Source organism: Suillus paluster (genome assembly GCF_016628075.1).
Source record: "Suillus paluster strain FC165 chromosome Unknown EDB91scaffold_226, whole genome shotgun sequence".
In the NCBI taxonomy this organism is placed as follows: Eukaryota; Fungi; Basidiomycota; class Agaricomycetes; order Boletales; family Suillaceae; genus Suillus; species Suillus paluster.
In genome coordinates, this window is record NW_024537786.1 from 21,691 (window position 1) to 40,585 (window position 18,895).

Below are 18,895 nucleotides of genomic sequence, written 5' to 3' on the forward strand. Positions count from 1 at the left end.
TGACGTCAAGTACACAGGGTGTTCCATTGTGCAGAGGTCATCGATCTAACACAGGCCTATGCGTGATTCAATCATCGAACAAACCCGCAGTCTGAATTTCAATGATTACCAGCAGTGCCTCCATCTCGCTTGCCCAGCCCGTGAAGCATAATAGCTCATTCAACATTGAAGGTCTCTTAACCTTGACAATGTTGCATTCTAATAGATCACTCGCCTGTGCTATCCTGATATCAATTAAAGACTATGACTCAGGATGTATCAGGCTGTGAAAATAGACGGACCACCCCTACATCAACTGCGCATTTTGTATTGTTGCAAGAAGCCAGATGATGATCGATCCCTGAACCAAGGACATGAGATGATAAAGGCGGTGCAGTGGATTCAGCATCTAGGGTTGTGCAGTATATATGCGACGCAATCCCTAGATGACAACAGAAATCAGGGGCCAGGGCACATGGGAGAAGAGAAGATTTCCATGTGCCTGTGCAAGGCTCCATGGCCAATCAGGAAGCCCGACTTTTTCTTCGAATAGTACAGGCTCGTTCATAAAACATCAACAGTCATATTTACGATGAACCCTTGGAAGCGCCTCGTCCAAGATGTCCAGATGGTACATTCTGTTAGCATGGTGTCAGGCCTTCCAGCATACGCCCCTCGATGCTCAATCCAATGCACAATTTTCCTCCTTCCAAGACCTCGAGTTCAGTAGCCTCATGCGCACCTCCTCACTCTGCTTCTGACTAGGTGATAGCGAAAAATATGATAAGGGCAATGTGACTCCGATGAAAGCTGTGCAAAACACGCTGGATTAAATCCAGGGATTGATTCCCACTACATTAGAAATGTATTTATATAGATATCAGATACAGATAATCCAAGCATCAGATACCGAACGTACCTCTGGAAGGTGCTTCAGCACCAGTCCGTTGCTCTTCAGCTGCGCCTTTAATACACCTTTCAAATTTAAACCATATACTCTACACAGCCTCTGAAACTTACTTCGTCCTATGCCTCACATCAAGCCACGTATGTACGAGCGTCGTGCAGGCATCATCACCTGGGCCAAACAGCGCAGTCATGCTCGTGTCTAGGAAAGGATGCACTAGCGACGTCAGACAGCACCGACAAGGACAGTGGTTTTCAAGTGGAAATGTGATGAGCGCGAGCACGAGCTGTAGGAGGTTAGCACTGTGATTGGCGACCAGCATTCAGACATAGATTCTGACCAAACCTTGTAGACTCCACCCTGGGTTCTACTATTAGGGGACACAAACATCCAAGGCTGTGATATGTACCCAGCTTTCCAAGGCAATTGTCATCTGGTTCCGTCTCTAGGTTCGTCGATGGTAGCGCGGGTATTGTGAAGCCAGTCAACAGTTGTTGGGCCGTTGAACATTAACACCACCTCAGTTTGTCTACTGTTTAGATCACTCCTGGGCGAGAAATCTCGACTTGTAGGCTGTTGAATTACTTGAAAGTTGATTGGTTTGCTATGTATCAGCGGTATGCCAATCAGGGCGAACCGTGGGTTGGGATGGCGGGCCCTGGTGAGAGAAAAAATGGATGTAAACGACAAACCAGGAATTTCGAACATTAGAGAATGCAGTGAGAAGGAGACTACTATCAGTCGAGAAGGAAGAGAAATAAGTACTTGCGTAGTATGCATGTACTACATCTCTCGCTTCCTCATCGAAGCCCAGAGGCTGCACTAGCTAGGTCACTGTGGAATGTGGTGGTGGTCAACCAGGACATCAATGTATTCAGCCTGCAGTCAGTGTGTAGCGAGCTGATCATGAGATACAGTGCTTGGACAACGCATCAACCTTGTGGGTCATGGACAGGTCATGATTGGTTCAGGTAGAGAAGGTGTGGCAAGTGCCGAGTGCGCCATCCTCACCAGGCTCAGCATTCAGCACAGCTTGACATCCGCCTCACCATTCTTTCAATTTGGCGCTCGTACCTCGTACCATTAGAATGGTCAAAGTTGAAGCACCCCATGGACCAACAACAGAGACTAACTGAAAAGTATTTGGTCATCCAGGAATTTTGCTTATCAAGACCTTCAGGAATTAGCATCAAACTCGGAGGTCACACCAGCGGGATACCCATCATGGTACTCCTCCAAGCCACTACCCTCCAAACTATCAGAGAATCGAACGAGGGATGTGAGGACAATGTTCATCGAGTGTACGGTGCGATTTTTCCGACAGGCAGGCAGGCAATTATGTCATACGTTGTCAACATGCTCCGTTCTCTCCGACTCTTAATGAACATGACACAAAGCTCGAAGGTACTGAGATGCAGGGAATGGTAACTGACACGCTCAGAGACATCATTGAGAGGACGTCAAAATATAAGGAGGAGGCTGAGCTCATCTGTGCAGCATCAAGCATTCATATGGGTGTGTAAACTTGTCATAAAGAGTAGGACTACTATTCACTCGCACGGCACCTAGTGGCAACAGAGACCGTAAGTTTTTTGTGCCCATTTAACATTTTTGAAATAGCACGAACTTTCCCCAGACTTACGCAATGCTTGTGAATTTATTGATATTGATAATGGTGCATGAAGATATCCAAGAAAAGGCTGACCAAGAGATTTCACTCTAATGATTAATCCCGTGACACCTATGATACTAAGGTCACCCGTCAAGACCGACTCCTACAAAGGCTATCATAATCCACAAGATATCTGGGTGATGTTCAACATCTGGTAGTTCAACTACTATGTGGGCTCGGAGAGGATTGTCTGGCGGGTATACAACGCATCCCTATAGTACGTGAACATGGAAATGAACATGACAGGGAAGACGACTCAGATTATCGCACATGTAGCCCCTCATGGCCGTTCAGGAAGCCCAACTTTTTGTGATAGTGGTATTCTCGATTCGGCGGCGTCTCATTCAAGGTTTCTTAATAAGACGGTCGCGACATTCTGTTAACAGAAATGAACACTGTTATTAAACTCCAGCCTCAAGTCCTGCGGTAGTTGCCAAACCCTAGTTGTGCGACTCGCAGTCAAGTTGCTGACCTGCTTGCGAGACATCGCAGGGCCCCAGAGCCATAAACACCTTCAAATCACGTTGGTCCCAAGGCTGCAGATGAGCATCTTAACAGCTCACCAGCTGGGGAGGTGTTACGTAGATCTTGTTCAGAGACACGGAAGACTGGATCTGTAGTGATGAGTCTAAGAGGTTGTGAAAATTAGTTGGAGTAAAATCAAGGGCGAGCTGTTGATGACAGTACTAGTTTTTCAATAGCCACTTAGCTCACCAACGCAAATTGGACTAACTTGCTGGAGAATCCAAATTCAAACCCAGTTACCTAGTCCGACAGCTTGCCATTGTTCTGACATGGTGAGCGTCCTCTGATGAAATTTCAGAATCCAACACATGCATGTTAACGTCCAAATCATACACTTGACCCTTCATAAACAATCCTATAACTACACGTCCCCTCAAACACTCAGCGTTCAGCGCTCAGCACTCGCACTCTCCGACCTTACATTGGCACCTGTGCATAAAGTTGTGAGTCAGACCAGAAATCCGACTTTGTTCAAAGGCAATACGACTTATGATTTGCCGCACAAGCAGCTGGCCGAACCACAGTTGTTCTGGGAAATAGGGACTTGAGCGACCTGCGAAATGATCAAGATGACAAAAATGAAAACGCAATGGCAAGGCTTACGGTGTACATGATGATATAGCTAGGTGGATGAATACAAGGAGTTTGAATGTTGTTACATCCTCGGCGCGAAGGTCTTTATAGATTTCCTGTGTGGTCTTATCGGTAAGTTCTGAGAAACCAGATTATTTCTTTGGTTTCTCTCTTTCCTACCCAAGAGTAATCTCTTCAGTACCGGTGTACCACTATCCCTACGATCAAGCCGCACAAGTACTGTACTTGTCCTACATGTGCATTCCATCAAACTCTGCGCCTCCATCAAATGCACCATGTGTCCGTGTCAGGTGTCATCATCACTCCTTCAGCATGCTTGCATCACATGACACAGTCCTGAACGAAAATGAATGAACCCCAACAATCTATCACTGTCAAGTCTCAAAGTCGATACACAATAATACAACCCATCCCCACACATCACGATCACATCTCGGCCACTGTTACGGTTCTCTTTTCCCCTATCTCGTCTACTTACTAAGCCTTCTATGACATTCCATATCATTCTATCATACAACTTCCTTCCTCTTTTTCTCATTGGCTTATTATATTCCAACTCCATTTCAATACTTCTATTTAAACCTCGTCCCTACCATTTGTACTCTTTAACTTGACCTACACAGACCAGGGCCTGCAATACTACTGCTTAACTCACACGACTCGATACTAGGGTATCGCTAGACTTTCAACCAAATGTTTACTAAGATGTTTAACCAATGCCGAGCGTAACAGCCACCCTCAACCCAATATTGGTACCCAGCGCCGCCAACAACACAAAGTAAAGAATGGTCGGGCCGTACTTATCATAGTACAGCCCTTCCGCCGATCGCGCCCGTAGACGAATGGCTCGGTACACGAAGATGATGGCAAGTAGTGCAGCTAGAGTGAATAGTGCTGCGCTGATCAGGCCTCACGGATCATCTGCATCTACGAAATTTAACAACGTCGTAGCGATGGATCCAATGAGCACTGCAAAGCTGAGCCATTTCTTGTGCGATAAACATGAGCGAACGAACTCAATCAGCAAATGAAAGAAAGTCCTACCAAGAACGTGCGCTCGTTTGCGAAATATACCTTGGGCTCTACATGAACAGGAACTGCAATGCGCTTGCTAGACGGCGCAGTCCAGTCTCTCACTAACAATCGCACATCGTCCCGCAAGTTCTCCTCATCCAAACCCACATACTTCAGTCATAACCCTATGTAGAAGTGGTGCCCCGGATGTGCCAAATGGCTGTAGAATGTGTACCAACCAGCACCGGCCTGTACATGCACATTGGTGCCGGCCAAGGGTGTGAGAGTGGTACTGGCCAACCACTCAGGTGAGGCTGTCTATATATGTGGGTACAGGCTGACCACTGCCTATACATGTACATTGGTGCTGGCCAGCGGTGTGAGTGTGGTACTGGCCGACCACTGCTTATACATGTATATTGGTGCTCCGGCCAAGGGTGTGAGGGTGGTACTGGCCGAGTGAGTGTGGTACTGGTCGACCACTGTTTGTACATGTACATTGGTGCTGGCCAGAGGTGTGGGGGTGGTACTGGCCGACCTCTGCTTGTACATGTACATTGGTGCTGGCCAGAGGTGTGGGGGTGGTACTGGCTGACCACTGCTCGTACATGTACATTGGTGCTGGCCAGAGGTGTGGGGCTGGTACTGGCCGACCACTGCTCGTACATGTACATTGGTGCTGGCCAGAGGTGTGGGGCTGGTACTGGCCGACCACCCAAGTGAGGCTCCCTACACACATACATCAGTACCAGCCAACAACTTAGGGCATCAGGAAAAACCTACACATTGTTGAATAACTGTATAATACTTGGCCAAGTCTTTCCATGACTTGCACTTCTAAGATACTCAAGTCCAGCAGGATATTTGACTTATGCAAGTTGATCAGTGTCAGTAGATAATGTAAGTATACAAATATATTTAAGTGTTCATGTCTTATGTGATGTTGAGCATCATGGTCAAGAACCCAAGTATCTAAAACAACTCAAGAATGATAAGGAAAGTGTAGGTTTCCTGATGGTATTGATGAGAGAGCCGGCCGGTGCATGTCCAGGCCATGTACAGGAAAGCAGGCCGACACCTCAGGCATTCATAATAACGCCGGCCGGTGCATGTCCAGGCCATGTACAGAAATGCAGGCCGACACCTCAGGCATTGATAACAGAGTCGGCCGGATCAGGACCATGTTGTGTACAAGCAGGCAGGCCGACACTTCAGACATTGAATAACAGAGTCGGCCTGGATCAGGACCAAGGGGCGTACAAGCAGGCAGGCCGATACCTCAGACATTGATAACAGAGCCGGCCGGATCAGGACCAAGGTATGTACAAGCAGGCAGGCCGATACTTCAGACATTGATACCAGAGCCAGCCGAGCCATCTCCAGGCTAATACCTTAGACAAAGTATTATCAAGAAAGATGTTGGTTTTAGTACTATCACTTGAGAGTTAGTCATTCAAATTGTACTATCTGCAAGTATAAATGGGCCAGCTCTAGAGTATGACGTGTAGGCAGTGATCCTGACCACCATAACTATCATATATTGGCTAGATAAGTCTTTGATATTATAATAGCAAAGACTGTTAAACGACTACAATCATCTTGTCTTTGAATGAATTTTCAGCATCCAATGCAAATCTTCCCCACAAGAGCACCTGTCGATGTGCATAAGCTTGATGACCAGGCTTTGTAGCTTGTCGGTATCTTTGGTCCCATTCTTCCATCCTGTATTTAAACCAACTCACTGTCCAACCCATTTCGTGTTGGACCAATCTCAACTCCTCCTCCCACCTTTGCCATCTAGCCTTAGCTTTCAACCAATTTACCCTGTAGACTAATACCTGTCACTGCAGAAAATAGGCATATTAGATATGACTTACATTCATCCATCCACACATCTTCCTGCGAATCATGACCGTTGTTGACTCTCCAAAACCAAGCCAGTCTGTCTGATCCCTGCCCATATCTGTTCTCTTCCGTCACTTCCTTGTCCACACTGAGCTGGTGTGGCTGAATGTCTTGATAAATCGTCCTCAGAGTATCTTCATCAGCCCCTAGTCTCTGCATCGAACCCCTTGCCCTTTGATACCTTCGGACACACTTCTCTATTTTGATACGACATCGTAGAGCCTCCTGCTTTGACCTGGTTCCTGTCCATGTGGAATCTGCACTTCGGAAATGTTGACGGTAAATTATCGCTTTATGACCGAGAGCCTGCCGTAACTTTTCCAAGCAATCATTTGCTTGACCCTTTCGTAACTCCAGTTCTTCAGCTTGCAGAGTGTGCAAGCCCAGGGCTAAAGCCTCATTTCGGAGCACTGAAGATGGCATCCAAATGCCCATGGCTTCTGCAGGAACTTCCTCATCAATCTCTTCCAACACGTCTTCAATATCTGCAGCCTCCCGCACTTCCTCCACCACATCTGTAGTGCAAAATCTGATGTCATCCATGTGCTCAGTACCTGCATGGACTTCGATGCCCTCTGTCATAGCATCAGCAATTTCATGAAATTTCGAAATACGTGCAGCCAGTTTTTGTCGTTTCACTTGAACTGCAGCCCTTTGAACTGCAGACGCATCTTTGGGAAGCTGCCGAATAGCTACCCTGAGTGCATCCCTAGATAGTAATTAGAAATACGTCATCACCATCAATATATATGATGAAACAACATACTGCGAATCCTCTATATTGATGCCGTCAATGAGCCAAGAAATTGATCCCAACCTCCCTGTATCAGCATATTCTGATTCAGTTAATTTTAGCCGTATTTCTGCCATTGTTGGTGCTTCCAATCACCCAATCAGAATGTACGGCACAGGGAACTGAATAGAAGCTTCGAAGTGCTCACCTTTATCTATCTTTAGCTGGTAAATGTTGAGATGTTCTCCACGTTCTTCCTTTGCCTTCTCCTCGTCTTTTTCCCACGCCCTCACTTTGATGACATCCAAAGATCCTGTAAGCTCTTCAAATGGCACCCTAGTGTCTTCAATGCCCTTGTTGGCCCGTTTGTACTTTCTCAAGAGCGTCTTAACTGCATCAGTGTGAAACTGTGATGTCATTCATTCCAAATATAGGCACTTACCTATTCTGACAAGTTTTTTCCAATTTGAGTTACGCATATGATCATCAAGAATTTCTTGACGGTGTGCTTGGCTCATAGAACGTGCTGTGGGAGATATCTTGTTAAAGGGAGCCCAAAGTGTCTCCAGAATTTCCCCGTCAACTTGCCCAGCTCCTTGAATGAAGTTTAAGCTGTATCTAGCAAAACAGGCAAGTTTATGAGCGCTCAAGTGAAATTTCCCCACTGCGGCCACAATCTCGGTGTTGTCTGGGAGTGCCAAGCCAGGGCAGTTGTCAACACGTTGAGTGAAGTTAAGGCTCCACTGGCACCCCACATCATAGATGATCAGGGAGTTGTCAATGTTGCCAGCAGCATGCTTAATGGCATTGCAAATGGAATAATCTATATTCATGTGGCTTGAAGTGATTTTGTCAGCATGTCAAGCCCAAGGCTCGTCTTAACCTAGATTGAGTAAATGAAAGAAAACTTGCCGTTCACCCTTCTGAAAGTCCACTATGCAGTGGGGAACAAAACATCCATGCCGAGCACAAGCAGTGGCACCGACCCCTGTAGCTCGGAGGTTGCTTCTGTTTGTGTTTGCTGCATTGACGGCCCGATGGTTGCTACACGAGGATCGCTTTCTACAGGTTTAGCCACCACTAACAATACAAAGCAAATCGATTCACCTCTTTACTCTCCATAGCTGAAGCCAAGTGAGCTTGGTAATCTCCGTCTGTTACCATATAACCTAAACCATCTGAGAGGAAGACGTCAAGCTGAGGCTGTCGCATGTTCATGTGCTGAGCGGTAAAGTTTCCATCTACCACAAATCTTCTCATAACAAGCCACCTGCAATCAAAAAGTCAGCATCCACGAGTTATCTGGAACCAACAACTTCTGGCCAATAGAGACAAATGGTCGGCCCCGCCTGACTCTGGGCTGTGTACAAAGGTACCGGCCAGCTGACACATTACTGGCCAGTAGAGACAAATGGTCGGCCGTGACTGATGCTGGGCTGCGTACACGAGGTACCGGCCAGGACTCAGCTGACACATATTACTGGCCAGGACCACTGCTGCGCTATGCACTGTGGACACTGGCCGGAGTCTGGCAGACAAGGTTGGCCAGTAGAGACAAATGGTCGGCCGTGACTGATACTGGGCTGCGTACAAAAGGTACCGGCCAGGACTCAGCTGACACATATTACCAGCCAGGACCACTGCTGCGCTATGCACGGTGGGTACTGGCCGGAGTCTGGCAGACAAGGATTGCTGGAATTGACTTGCCTTTCGTACTTCTGCTCCCAAATAAGAGGCATATTGATTCCTGGCTGCGGACAAGAAGGGCAAAATAGAGCAAGATCTCCTGCACTAGGGGGTGCTTCCATGTCATGGCCAAATCCAAACCATTTACGGTTCTTCAAGTCGCGCCAGAGTCGAGACACTCTCATGAGTTCACGATATCGATCCTACAGATGGGAGTTTGCATTCAGTATGAGCTAGAATTATGATATTGTCGATTCTACTCACCGGGACAGCATCCGGAAAAGCATTATTTGTCAGCCGTCGGATTTTCTCAAAGAAGCTCATTGCCGAAGTCTTGCATTCCAAGGCATCAATGAGATAATGATCCAGTACTTCGAAGGTGAACGCAGTCCTAGGGCGTGTGATACTGGCGGGAAATAGTCCTGCTTGGAGCAGCTGCAGGTGATGTTCGTGATGTGATCCTGGACACCGACACCACAACACATTGTGTGTGAACACCCCAGAAGAATGTACAATAATCACAGAAGAATCTTGATCAAGGTGACTTTGTCCAACTCCGTAGCAAGGGCAAGACTTTCCACCATGGCCCATGTGCCATATAAATCCTTGGGCAGAAAGAGTGACGTCTTCAAAGCACTTGCCATTCCAAAATTGGATTTTGTGGAAAGGCAATGACTGATGTGATTCGAGGAGGCAAGGGCGACACCAGCTGTGGTCGCCAGTGCAAGTTGTGCAACGGAAGGAACTATCTTCGCATTGGCAAGTCTCACAGATGCCTGTGGTGGCAAATTTCTCTGAGTCCAAGATGACATCTAGATACGCATCTCGGTGAGCGAGATACTCTGATATGAAGTCATTTTGCGTCTATGCCATTGATGAGAAACAATTACTAGTAAGCCATGGCCTGTTAGACATACCTTTGTTTTTCTCCCTTGCTCAGCAGCCTCTACGTGAATAACAAAGTCACCAAACATTTCCTGATTTAAATCCTCTTCTTGGATGTCTGGTGATTCTGTGTGTACTTCTTTAACTCGTTTTCTTGGGCTGGTAGTAGGCTCTGGCGAAGTTTGATACAGCTGATCAGCACAAGACTCAACCCAAGAGGGATTTCCCCTCTTGTCTCTTGTAGGTTCGTGAGCAACATAATCAACATCCAGATCCTTTGTTTTTGATAACTTTCCTCTATGTTGGAAAGAATAAGAAATAGCCTTGAGACGTTGCCTTTTTTTTGAGGACATAGTGCTTAGACCGAGGAAATATTCCAGTGTATGAGAAGTCAACCGATTTAAAATCACAAGCTTTGTCTAATCGGGATATCTATTTTCTGGAAACTACTCCTCGTCCCCTGCTCTTATTTGATCTCCGAATGGCTTTTAAACCCCCCTTCTTACCTGCCCCCACTCTATTCAGAAAATCCCGCTGGTTTGGAAACTTTGGTCTCGGTACACCAAGCCTATCATGTACTTTATCCTTGACAAAGTGTGCAATCACAATTCTCTCCCCATCACCCCACCTTGGCACTCCATGCTCCAGCACCTTCCCTAAAATGTAAACCATAGTGCCAGGCGGATATGCTAGCTCGGCACCCAGATCTGGCAGAGCTAGTACGGCACGGTGACCTTTGCCAAGGCTCACCAAAAGGTCATAGAATGAAGGCGATGCTCCGGGGTCTCGGTGATTTGGCGTCTCTCGGTTGACAATAACTTCCAATCCAGAAAACTCCGAGGGCCAAACAACAGGATCTGAGGTACGAACCGTATCCTTCATATTAGCAACAGATTCCACACCAGCCTGATATTGATCTGGCGCAATAACACTGGTGATAGCGGACCACAAATGTTCAGTTACCGTTATTTCGGACAACCAATCTCGGACTGCAGGTGAAGAAAGGGAGCTTGATTGGTACAAGTCATCCTGAAGCCGCTAGCCCATTTAAGTTAGTTCTGTATCATGGCAAGTATATGAATACAGAGTTACCTCATGGCGTTGCATGAATCCTCCCGGGCATAAAGTCACCCTTCCTACTCCAAATTCTCCCCCGCTTGAAGGCATGACAAATCCTTGAGAACGCCAAGGCTGCTTTGCCTTCTGAGTTGGCTTGGGCAAAGACTGATCTAAGGCAGGTCTCAGCAATTTGATGGACTGGTTGACACGATCCTAATTATAACTTATTAAAAGGACTTAAACTGTAATCAAATCAAATTCATACCATTCTATCAGGCACCACGATTTCTGGCAAATACCAAGCAAGGATCCTTCCATGCCTGTCAACAAATGTTGCCGGCTCCGATATTGAACCAAACGAAGGACAGTGGAAATATTTTGCTAGCTTATGTCTTTGGCTGTCAGCATGCGATGGATGGGACGCCTTGGCACTGTCCGCAAACCGATCTGCATCCAAATCCGCTCGCACTATGGCAACATAATGAATGACAGACCCCCCAACCATCAAATCAACACTTACGGGGATTAACCACAGCATAGGCTATTATGACCGCAGCCCTGGTAAGTTCAATCTCGGCAATGACATTCGCCTTGACATCACTACCAGTACTGGACAGACGTATGTCCTGCCACTTGGCCCACAATCTAGTCCTTAAATTCCAGCTGTCAAGTTTTTCTGGACAGTGACGTGAGATTCCCTTACCTGGCTCTTTGCAGCAAATTGTCATTGATTTTGTCACCTATCAGCAACTCATACGGCGATGAATCACGCAGTAGGTCATCTATAAGCCTACAGAGGCTCTTGGACAGAATTGTCACAGCAGGATCCACCATTTTTCGGTGGTTGGAGTTTGGAAAATCAGACTTGAAACAACGGAATGGTAAAATTTTCAACCGCAGGCGGTCTAGACTATAAATGGTTTAATTTACAATGTTGGAAGATCCAAATCGGGATAACTTCTAATTTGGATGGTGTCGTAATATAAGATTTGCAAAGACATACCATCCAAGCAGAGGCCTGTATTGTGAAAGAAACAGATGAGAAACAGCAGTCCCAACTTAAGTTACCTTACATCCTTCAAATTCAAGCTCAAGAAATGGCAGTCCAGACATAAAAGCTGGGAGAACCTTTAAATTTGAGCTTTATGCTAACGGCAAGTAATAAACTGGTCTGCCAGTGTTGAAAATATTGTGTCTTAGGCGCGATATAGCACAGTCGTGCAGGTAAATCCTCGTATCTGAGCTTTCCACCTGGGCTCAGGAAAAGAGCAATCGCACTCGAATATGAGGCTTTTGGTAAGGCCCACATATCCGAGCTTTGAGACCCGATTGCTCTTTTCCTCAGCTCAGGCGGAATACCTGAGATACTGGCTGCATGCTATGGGCCTTACCAAAGATGTGATTGCTCTTTTCCTCAGAGCGAGCGTGCCGGAGTGTAGAGGAAGGAAACGATTGCGATACTGGTGGATGGAAAAGATGACGACAGCGAAAATGACGACGACGGCGCGGTACGGACAATGAAAAAGCGGACGACGACGATGTGAACCAAAGCCGACAAAGAAAAATGAGCGAGCAAAAGATAAGCCATGCGATGCGTGAACTCTACATTTTGCAAATGGAGGGAGGAAAAAGACAAGGACAGATAGAGATAGAGAGAGATAGAGAGATGTCGTGAATTGGCGTAGGATCGTATCAGTGCGTGGAGGTTCGTGCGTCAGAAGATTCAAGTGAAATACCTTACCTGAGATACCGACTCATATAGACGTGGTTCTCTTTTCCTCAGCCCAGGCGGAATACCTGAGATACCGGCTGCATGCTACAGGCCTATGCTGAGGCAACGAGCAATTGTATCTCAAAGCTTGGATATGAGGATTTGCTTTTCCTCAGTTCAAGTGAAATACCTTACCTGAGATACCGACTCATATAGACGTGGTTCTCTTTTCCTCAGCCCAGGTGGAATACCTGAGATACCGGCTGCATGCTACAGACCTATGCTGAGGAAAAGAGCAATCACGTCTCAAAGCTTGGATACGAGGATTTGCTCTTTTCCTCAGTTCAGGTGGAATACCTGAGATACCGACTCATAGACGCGATGAGGAAAAGAGAAATCGGGTCTCAAAGCTTGGATGAGGATTTGCTCTTTTTCCTCAGCTCAGGTGGAATACCTGAGATACCATCTATTCCGCCGCATTCAAGACCAAAGACGAGCGCACTGAGGGTACTCTCAAGCACCCCTTAGTTCAACAATACGCTGCTGTGAAAATTGGCAACATTCTAACTGCAGTATTTAAAAGTCACGTGACTTATTCGCACAGACGAGCAGGGTGGTGTTGCTATTTGGTGACAAATCAAAACTAAGTTACATTGGCGGCGCATCTTTCTGTCTAATTGAAGAAAAAAAACAAAGGTGTGACAAAGCCAATACAAGGCTACCGCAGAGGGGCCCTCTCTGCGGCAGTCTAGTACTGTGTAATACAGTAATAAAAAGTAGAGCGAGAAAAATATAGCTAACTAAATAACATAATCTGTGAACCTCGCTGGCAATCAGTATCTGCGAAGCGAATATCAAACAAGTTACCTTTGAATGTCTGAACAAGCCAAAAGAAACATATCTGTGAAGCGCGCTGGCAATCAGTATTTGCGTAGCGAATATCAAACAGGTTACCTTTGAATGTCTAAACAAGCCAAAAGAAACATATCTGTAAGCTGCGGTCAGCCTTTGGTCAGAGGCAGCGATACAAGTTACCTTATGGTGGAGCGGTTGTCATCCCTCCAGAGAAAATACAACACAAGGATTGTGGGAGGAGGCGCACCATTGTGGACACTTAAACCTCACAAGCACAACGGTGGTTGAAGGAGGGGCGCACCAATGTGGACACTGAATCCTCTCCAAGCCAAGCCCCCAGTACTCAATGATAAAAGAAGGGAGGAGAAGTGCGCCAATGCACACATACATCTCCTCCCCAAGCCAAGCCCTCAGTACTCAATGGTGAAGCAAGGGAGGAGAAGTGCGCCAATGCACACATACATCTCCTCCCTAAGCCAAGCCCCCAGTACTCAATGATAAAAGAAGGGAGGAGAAGTGCGCCAATGCACACATACATCTCCTCCCCAAGCCAAGCCCCCAGTACTCAATGGTGAAGCAAGGGAGGAGAAGTGCGCCAACGCACACATACATCTCCTCCCAAAGCCAAGCCCCCAGTCCTCAATGCTCAATGATGAAGAAGGCGTTCAGTAAAGAGATGGCTGAAAGAAAGACATACCTTAGATCTATAGGCGCCTCAATAGTATACCAAAATAACTAGAAAGGTGTTTAGTGGAGAGACGGTTCAAAAAAGACAGACCTTAGATCTGGAGGCACCCCAATAGTGTCCTAAATTGTCTAGAAAGAAGGCGTTCAGTGAAGAGACGGTTGAAAAGAGACGTACCTTAGGTATCCACAAATCAACCTATGCAACCAAATTAGAAATAGAATTAGATTTGAAAGACGCATACCATGCAGTAGGGAATGAGTGCTCAGTGGGTTGTTAGCCACTTACACAGCTGCAGTCTGTGTAAGTGGCTAACAGGGTGAGCGGACAGAAGAGATGTGGTTTGAAATTGAACCGTGTGAAAGTGTTGCGCTGGACTATATGTTCAACATATTTGATGTTGTTTGTTGCGGCAAATGCCGGCGCAACCACAACACGATCACATGACTGGTTGGTTTGAAAATTCGTAAAGTCCTTTTTGCTCTACCATTTCTTTTCCTTATCCAATGCCGCCTAAAAAGAGCAACACGGCCAAGAAGTCTTGCGGCGGTTCTGCCCGGAAACTTTTGGCACCTGCCGGCTCTCCTCCGACGCCCGCAGGATCAACATCGTCCGCGCCATCCTTAGAGCCAGAGGACGCTAGGATTCCGGAAGAACACAGTATAGTAAGTTGTTTTTGCTTCTTTCTAGTGTTCAGTTGACTGACTGGAGGTCAGTGGTGTTTGATCTGTCTCGATGGCGCGGAAGGTGATGTTGTACTCTTTGAATGCAACGCCTGCCCCCGCGTCATGTGCAGCAAATGCATTGAGGTGCCCGAGGCGCACGTCGATGCCGTCCGACATCCGGACGTTATATTTTTATGTCTTTCTTGTCACTCATTGCGGACGGTTAAGGAGCCCGCGCCATATTTTGTGAGTCTTCTTTGTCTTATTCAAATGTTCTATTGATTGACTACTTAACTTTGTTCAGGGCTTCTACCGTAACGTTTTGCCAGAGGAAGGAGGAACGCCTGTACTCCCAGGCTTCCTACAGTTCAACGGCAAGTATGAGCTGGCGTCCAACTCCATCTTGGCAGCCACACCCCTCGCCATCGTCCATTTTGCCCTTGGCGCCAAGTACACAATCTCCACACCCGTTCCACTCCTCTCGCATTACCTCGACAAGTACTACCCCAACGGTGGGTTTCTGTACGTCGAGATCTCGTTCGACGTCGCCACCTATACGAAGATCGACAAGTACACCCGCGACCAGGTCGAAACGGTTGCTAAGCTCGTCCGTCACCTTGGCTCAACTGGTCGGGTCTTTGCGTTTCTCTCCAACCATTCGGAAGAAGACAGCGGTTGGCTCTATGCAGGGAAGGAGGGTCGAGGTGAGGGAGAGTATGTTGCGATGGAAGTTCAGCATGTAAGTTTTAAAATTTTGACGCTTCAATATTATTAATTAATCTATTCTAGGTTCTCTCCACAGTGTTGAAGCCCTACGCCAGGATCCTCAAGTCCGCACACATCGTCTTCCTGGTCTGCGGTTCTGTGGTGGCATACAAGACGCCCTACACTCAGCTCAAGGAGTCCGTTCTTCAATTCAACTTCGCATCTGCAATTCTCTTTTCCGCAGCTCGCTTTCAACCCCTTGTCGCCACTAATTTCTTGGTCGCCATGGCGGAACTTGTTGCGATTGAGCAACTCAGCATCCGCACTGTATTTCCGACCCTCCTTAGTATGTCAGGCGGTCTCGGTCAACACACCAGCGTCATCCTGATGACTCCCGTCAACATTGATGGTTGCTGCAAGCTGGAACTCACTACATTCGCGCGCGCTCACACTCAGACTTCGCCTTGGGGCGTTCCTATTCCTGCGCAATGCCCCCAATGTGGCTCTACCAAGAGCTGGGGTGAGAGGGTTGCTGTGACAGTTTCTGATGAGAATCGCGACGCGCACGCCTCAGCCCAAGGCTCTGTTTGCCAGTACATCTACACATGCAAGTACACCAACTGTGGTAGCACGCAAAAGTTGCCGTGCTACAAGTTTTCTGTCACCAAGCCTCCTGGGTCCATCATCAACAATGCCAGGACCAAGAACTGCGCTTGGTTCAAGTCGCCTTCTACTCATTTTGTATCTCAGTCTTTACCTGACTCTACCCAAGGCAAGCGCAAGAATGAGACAGCGTCTCCTGGGACTGCAAAGAAGGCGCGCAAGTAAATTATGTATTTACTTGACACTGTACATAATTTGAATTGATTGAGGTATCACTTTGTCACACGTGTGATTTCGTAATGACGCGTCTTGGTTTGCATGCACGTGATCGCGTCTCCTTCAAAATTTCAACTCTTCGGCCTGGTCTAAGGTTACACGACGCATACTCACCCTTACCAAAAGCTCCTGACTTACGTTTTCTTGTCATCAATGGCTGAATGGTATGCTTCTTGGGAGGGAGTACTGACTCTCCACAAAGATCAGTTTGTAAATGGGAAGAATTCCCGTCAGAATCTCCTAAGACAGATCCGCAATGAAATTGTCGCAATTCATCGTACAAGACAGGATTCCGAGGATTTACCAAAGGGATTGAAAAAGGTACTGTTTTGTTGAGTATATAATGATACTGATATAATTGTTATATAGGCTATCAGGAGGTACTACCTCCAGTTCTTAACGGACACTGATGATCGACGTGCTGAGCAAGAGGTCTTGGGTGATGAGCCGGAGGAAGAACCATCTGGCGTGTCCCCTGAGGACAGAGAATTGGCGGCTCGTCCTAAGGACGCAGGGTTCTACAAGAAGGAGCTTAATGCTTGGGACGTCGCGCAGAAACTCTTCAAGCAGGAGATGGACGACTACGATAAGGAGCAGCAACAGAAGAAAGGCGTGCAACATTCTATTAAGTATAGGACTGGACATGCGAGGGAGTGGTTCAACAACATGACCTCTGCACATCAGAAGGAAGTTGAGGAGGCGAGGGACAAGTGGAATAGGGAAGGTGCCCCAGCAGAAGCACAGGCGATGTAAATTGCCTTTTTTTTCAATTTCTACTATAACAACATTGATAGGTATCGAAAGAAAAGCCTCAAAAAAGTTCTCGACGATTTTACAGAACAGATAAGGCGTTCTATGGGTTGCCGAGTCGTGATGTTAGTCAGTCACAAGAAAAATGCCGATCAGACTTTAAGTGTCAAGATGTGAGTATTTATCCACTCTCCTCAGGGTAAAATAACAATTTTATTGTTATTCAGTCATGAGTCTCAGCCTGTCAATCACAAGAAACCGTTTAGCCTGAGTTCTCGAGGAAGCAAAGAGTGGACGTCCGAAGGTTTTGAAAAATTTGCCGAGTGGTCGAAGGAAGAATTCTGTAAGTTCTGTATTTTTGGGGATTGGTTCAGACTGCTCAATGACCGCGTATCAGACCCCCACCAATGATGATGATGTGACTTCGTCCGATGAAGACAGTAAAGATGGAAAAGATGCGATACCTGAAGTCATCTTGGACTGAGCACGGGTTTGCAAAGCTCCCTTCCCGTAAGGAGTGGGCCTCAAGGGGCAACAAGAATTGGTTCGCAAATTTTTCATGCATCTTACAGTGAGTCGCTGATCACTTCATCTGTTGATTTTAACTTGACTCAATTTCCGTTTTTCAGAAGTCTTCACTGGTAGCAAAAAGCCAGTACCTTGGCTCTCGATTGCCGGCAAACCTTTTGGTGTACCTGGATCCAGACTCCATCCCTGAGGGTTTTCGTCGTGCAAAGACCCGTCTCATTTGAAGGCGCAGGAATAAACCATCTTTGGGGCCATTGGGAAGCCAGGAAGGCTTCGAAACAGAAACTGGTTATTTTTGGTCGGGGCCGTGAGTTCCCACATGAACAAGTCCCTGCTCGTCAATGCTGTTTATGTAGGCGAGAAACAATCTAAAAAGAAGTATGTACCAGTCGACACTGATGATGAAGAGGAGGCTTCAGCTGCGCCTACATCCACGAAACGTACAAGACAGCTGGCCGAGGCTAAGGCGTCCTCCAAGCCCAAGGCCAGCACAAGGCCCACCAAGAATTCAAGACCGCAAACCCAGGACAGCTCCGAGGATAGCTCTGATGATAATCTCACTCCATCGAAAGGGCTGGTTAAGCGACCATCAGTTGGTCAAGAAGTCGTGCGCACACCAGCCACTGTGCCAAAGAAAGATCGGATGTCATTCTTACGGTCTCTCAGCAGCCAGGACGAATATCTGCTTTTGATTTCGCGTCTTGGTGACTTGAAAAAGGTACGTTTTCGATTAATACCTGGATTGGTGAAACTTGATACTCACTTGACGCAGGAACAAAGCTCTGAGGCAATGGAATGGCCCGCTTGGGCGACATGGAGTTGGGACAGATCACACCTTCCGAATAGTGTGCACTCAGACGAGCGTGAGTTGAACAAGTTCTTGGAGATAGTCGTCTCTGCCAAGATCTCTGGCTTGGTATCAGCCATGGGGGTTAGCCTAGGTCTTGGGATGCTGCTAAGAGAATGCAAGCGAGTTATCGAATATGAGGAGGACGAAGCTACCCCGAACACCCCCTCTTACCTTGGCACCTCTATTTTGAGTATCAAGACCCACGACCTCGTCATAGAGGCAATCAATACAGCCAGAGGTGGGGTTACGCGGATGCTCAAGGCGAAGGAAGGACAACGTGCAGCCATTGCTGAGGCTGCTGCTGGTGA

General features: G+C 47.0%; 6 protein-coding genes across 6 annotated transcripts; 2 read left to right on the plus strand and 4 right to left on the minus strand.

The window, feature by feature from the left end:
* Positions 1–758: 758 nt before the first annotated feature.
* Positions 759–1,252, minus strand: EDB91DRAFT_325162 (uncharacterized protein). Its single transcript, XM_041326863.1, has 3 exons — positions 1,000–1,252; positions 899–954; positions 759–831 (listed from the first exon to the last, which is right to left on the minus strand). Exons 1-3 carry the CDS (start codon positions 1,206–1,208, stop codon positions 809–811), a joined length of 288 nt encoding a protein of 95 aa, XP_041169011.1. The 5' UTR covers positions 1,209–1,252; the 3' UTR covers positions 759–808.
* A 1,389-nt stretch (positions 1,253–2,641) lies between these two features.
* On the minus strand, positions 2,642–3,695 carry EDB91DRAFT_1088748 (uncharacterized protein; the record flags this gene model as incomplete). The annotated part of the gene is made up of 7 exons (XM_041316506.1): positions 2,642–2,770; positions 2,829–2,911; positions 3,031–3,094; positions 3,122–3,172; positions 3,273–3,294; positions 3,587–3,636; positions 3,687–3,695. 7 exons carry the CDS (start codon positions 3,693–3,695, stop codon positions 2,642–2,644), a joined length of 408 nt encoding a protein of 135 aa, XP_041169012.1.
* A 691-nt stretch (positions 3,696–4,386) lies between these two features.
* Positions 4,387–4,793, minus strand: EDB91DRAFT_1230984 (uncharacterized protein; the record flags this gene model as incomplete). The annotated part of the gene is given in 3 exon segments (XM_041321057.1): positions 4,387–4,576; positions 4,592–4,665; positions 4,722–4,793. Coding segments are annotated over 3 exon segments (336 nt in total), but the record flags the coding sequence as incomplete, so codon positions are not given.
* A 310-nt stretch (positions 4,794–5,103) lies between these two features.
* On the plus strand, positions 5,104–5,981 carry EDB91DRAFT_1088749 (uncharacterized protein; the record flags this gene model as incomplete). Its single annotated transcript, XM_041316507.1, has 5 exons — positions 5,104–5,150; positions 5,205–5,264; positions 5,321–5,410; positions 5,509–5,578; positions 5,640–5,981. 5 exons carry the CDS (start codon positions 5,104–5,106, stop codon positions 5,979–5,981), a joined length of 609 nt encoding a protein of 202 aa, XP_041169014.1.
* A 290-nt stretch (positions 5,982–6,271) lies between these two features.
* Positions 6,272–9,879, minus strand: EDB91DRAFT_1064768 (uncharacterized protein; the record flags this gene model as incomplete). The annotated part of the gene is made up of 9 exons (XM_041314740.1): positions 6,272–6,522; positions 6,569–7,305; positions 7,363–7,474; positions 7,538–7,704; positions 7,768–8,152; positions 8,213–8,387; positions 8,437–8,599; positions 9,046–9,218; positions 9,280–9,879. Coding segments are annotated over 9 exons (2,763 nt in total), but the record flags the coding sequence as incomplete, so codon positions are not given.
* Positions 9,880–14,716: 4,837 nt separating this feature from the next.
* On the plus strand, positions 14,717–18,891 carry EDB91DRAFT_1088751 (uncharacterized protein; the record flags this gene model as incomplete). Its single annotated transcript, XM_041316508.1, has 15 exons — positions 14,717–14,875; positions 14,908–14,921; positions 15,007–15,121; positions 15,180–15,614; positions 15,665–16,404; positions 16,744–16,780; positions 16,829–17,208; positions 17,254–17,382; positions 17,437–17,552; positions 17,584–17,649; positions 17,725–17,780; positions 17,839–17,929; positions 17,970–18,044; positions 18,094–18,455; positions 18,510–18,891. Coding segments are annotated over 15 exons (3,157 nt in total), but the record flags the coding sequence as incomplete, so codon positions are not given.
* Between the last annotated feature and the right edge of the window lie 4 nt (positions 18,892–18,895).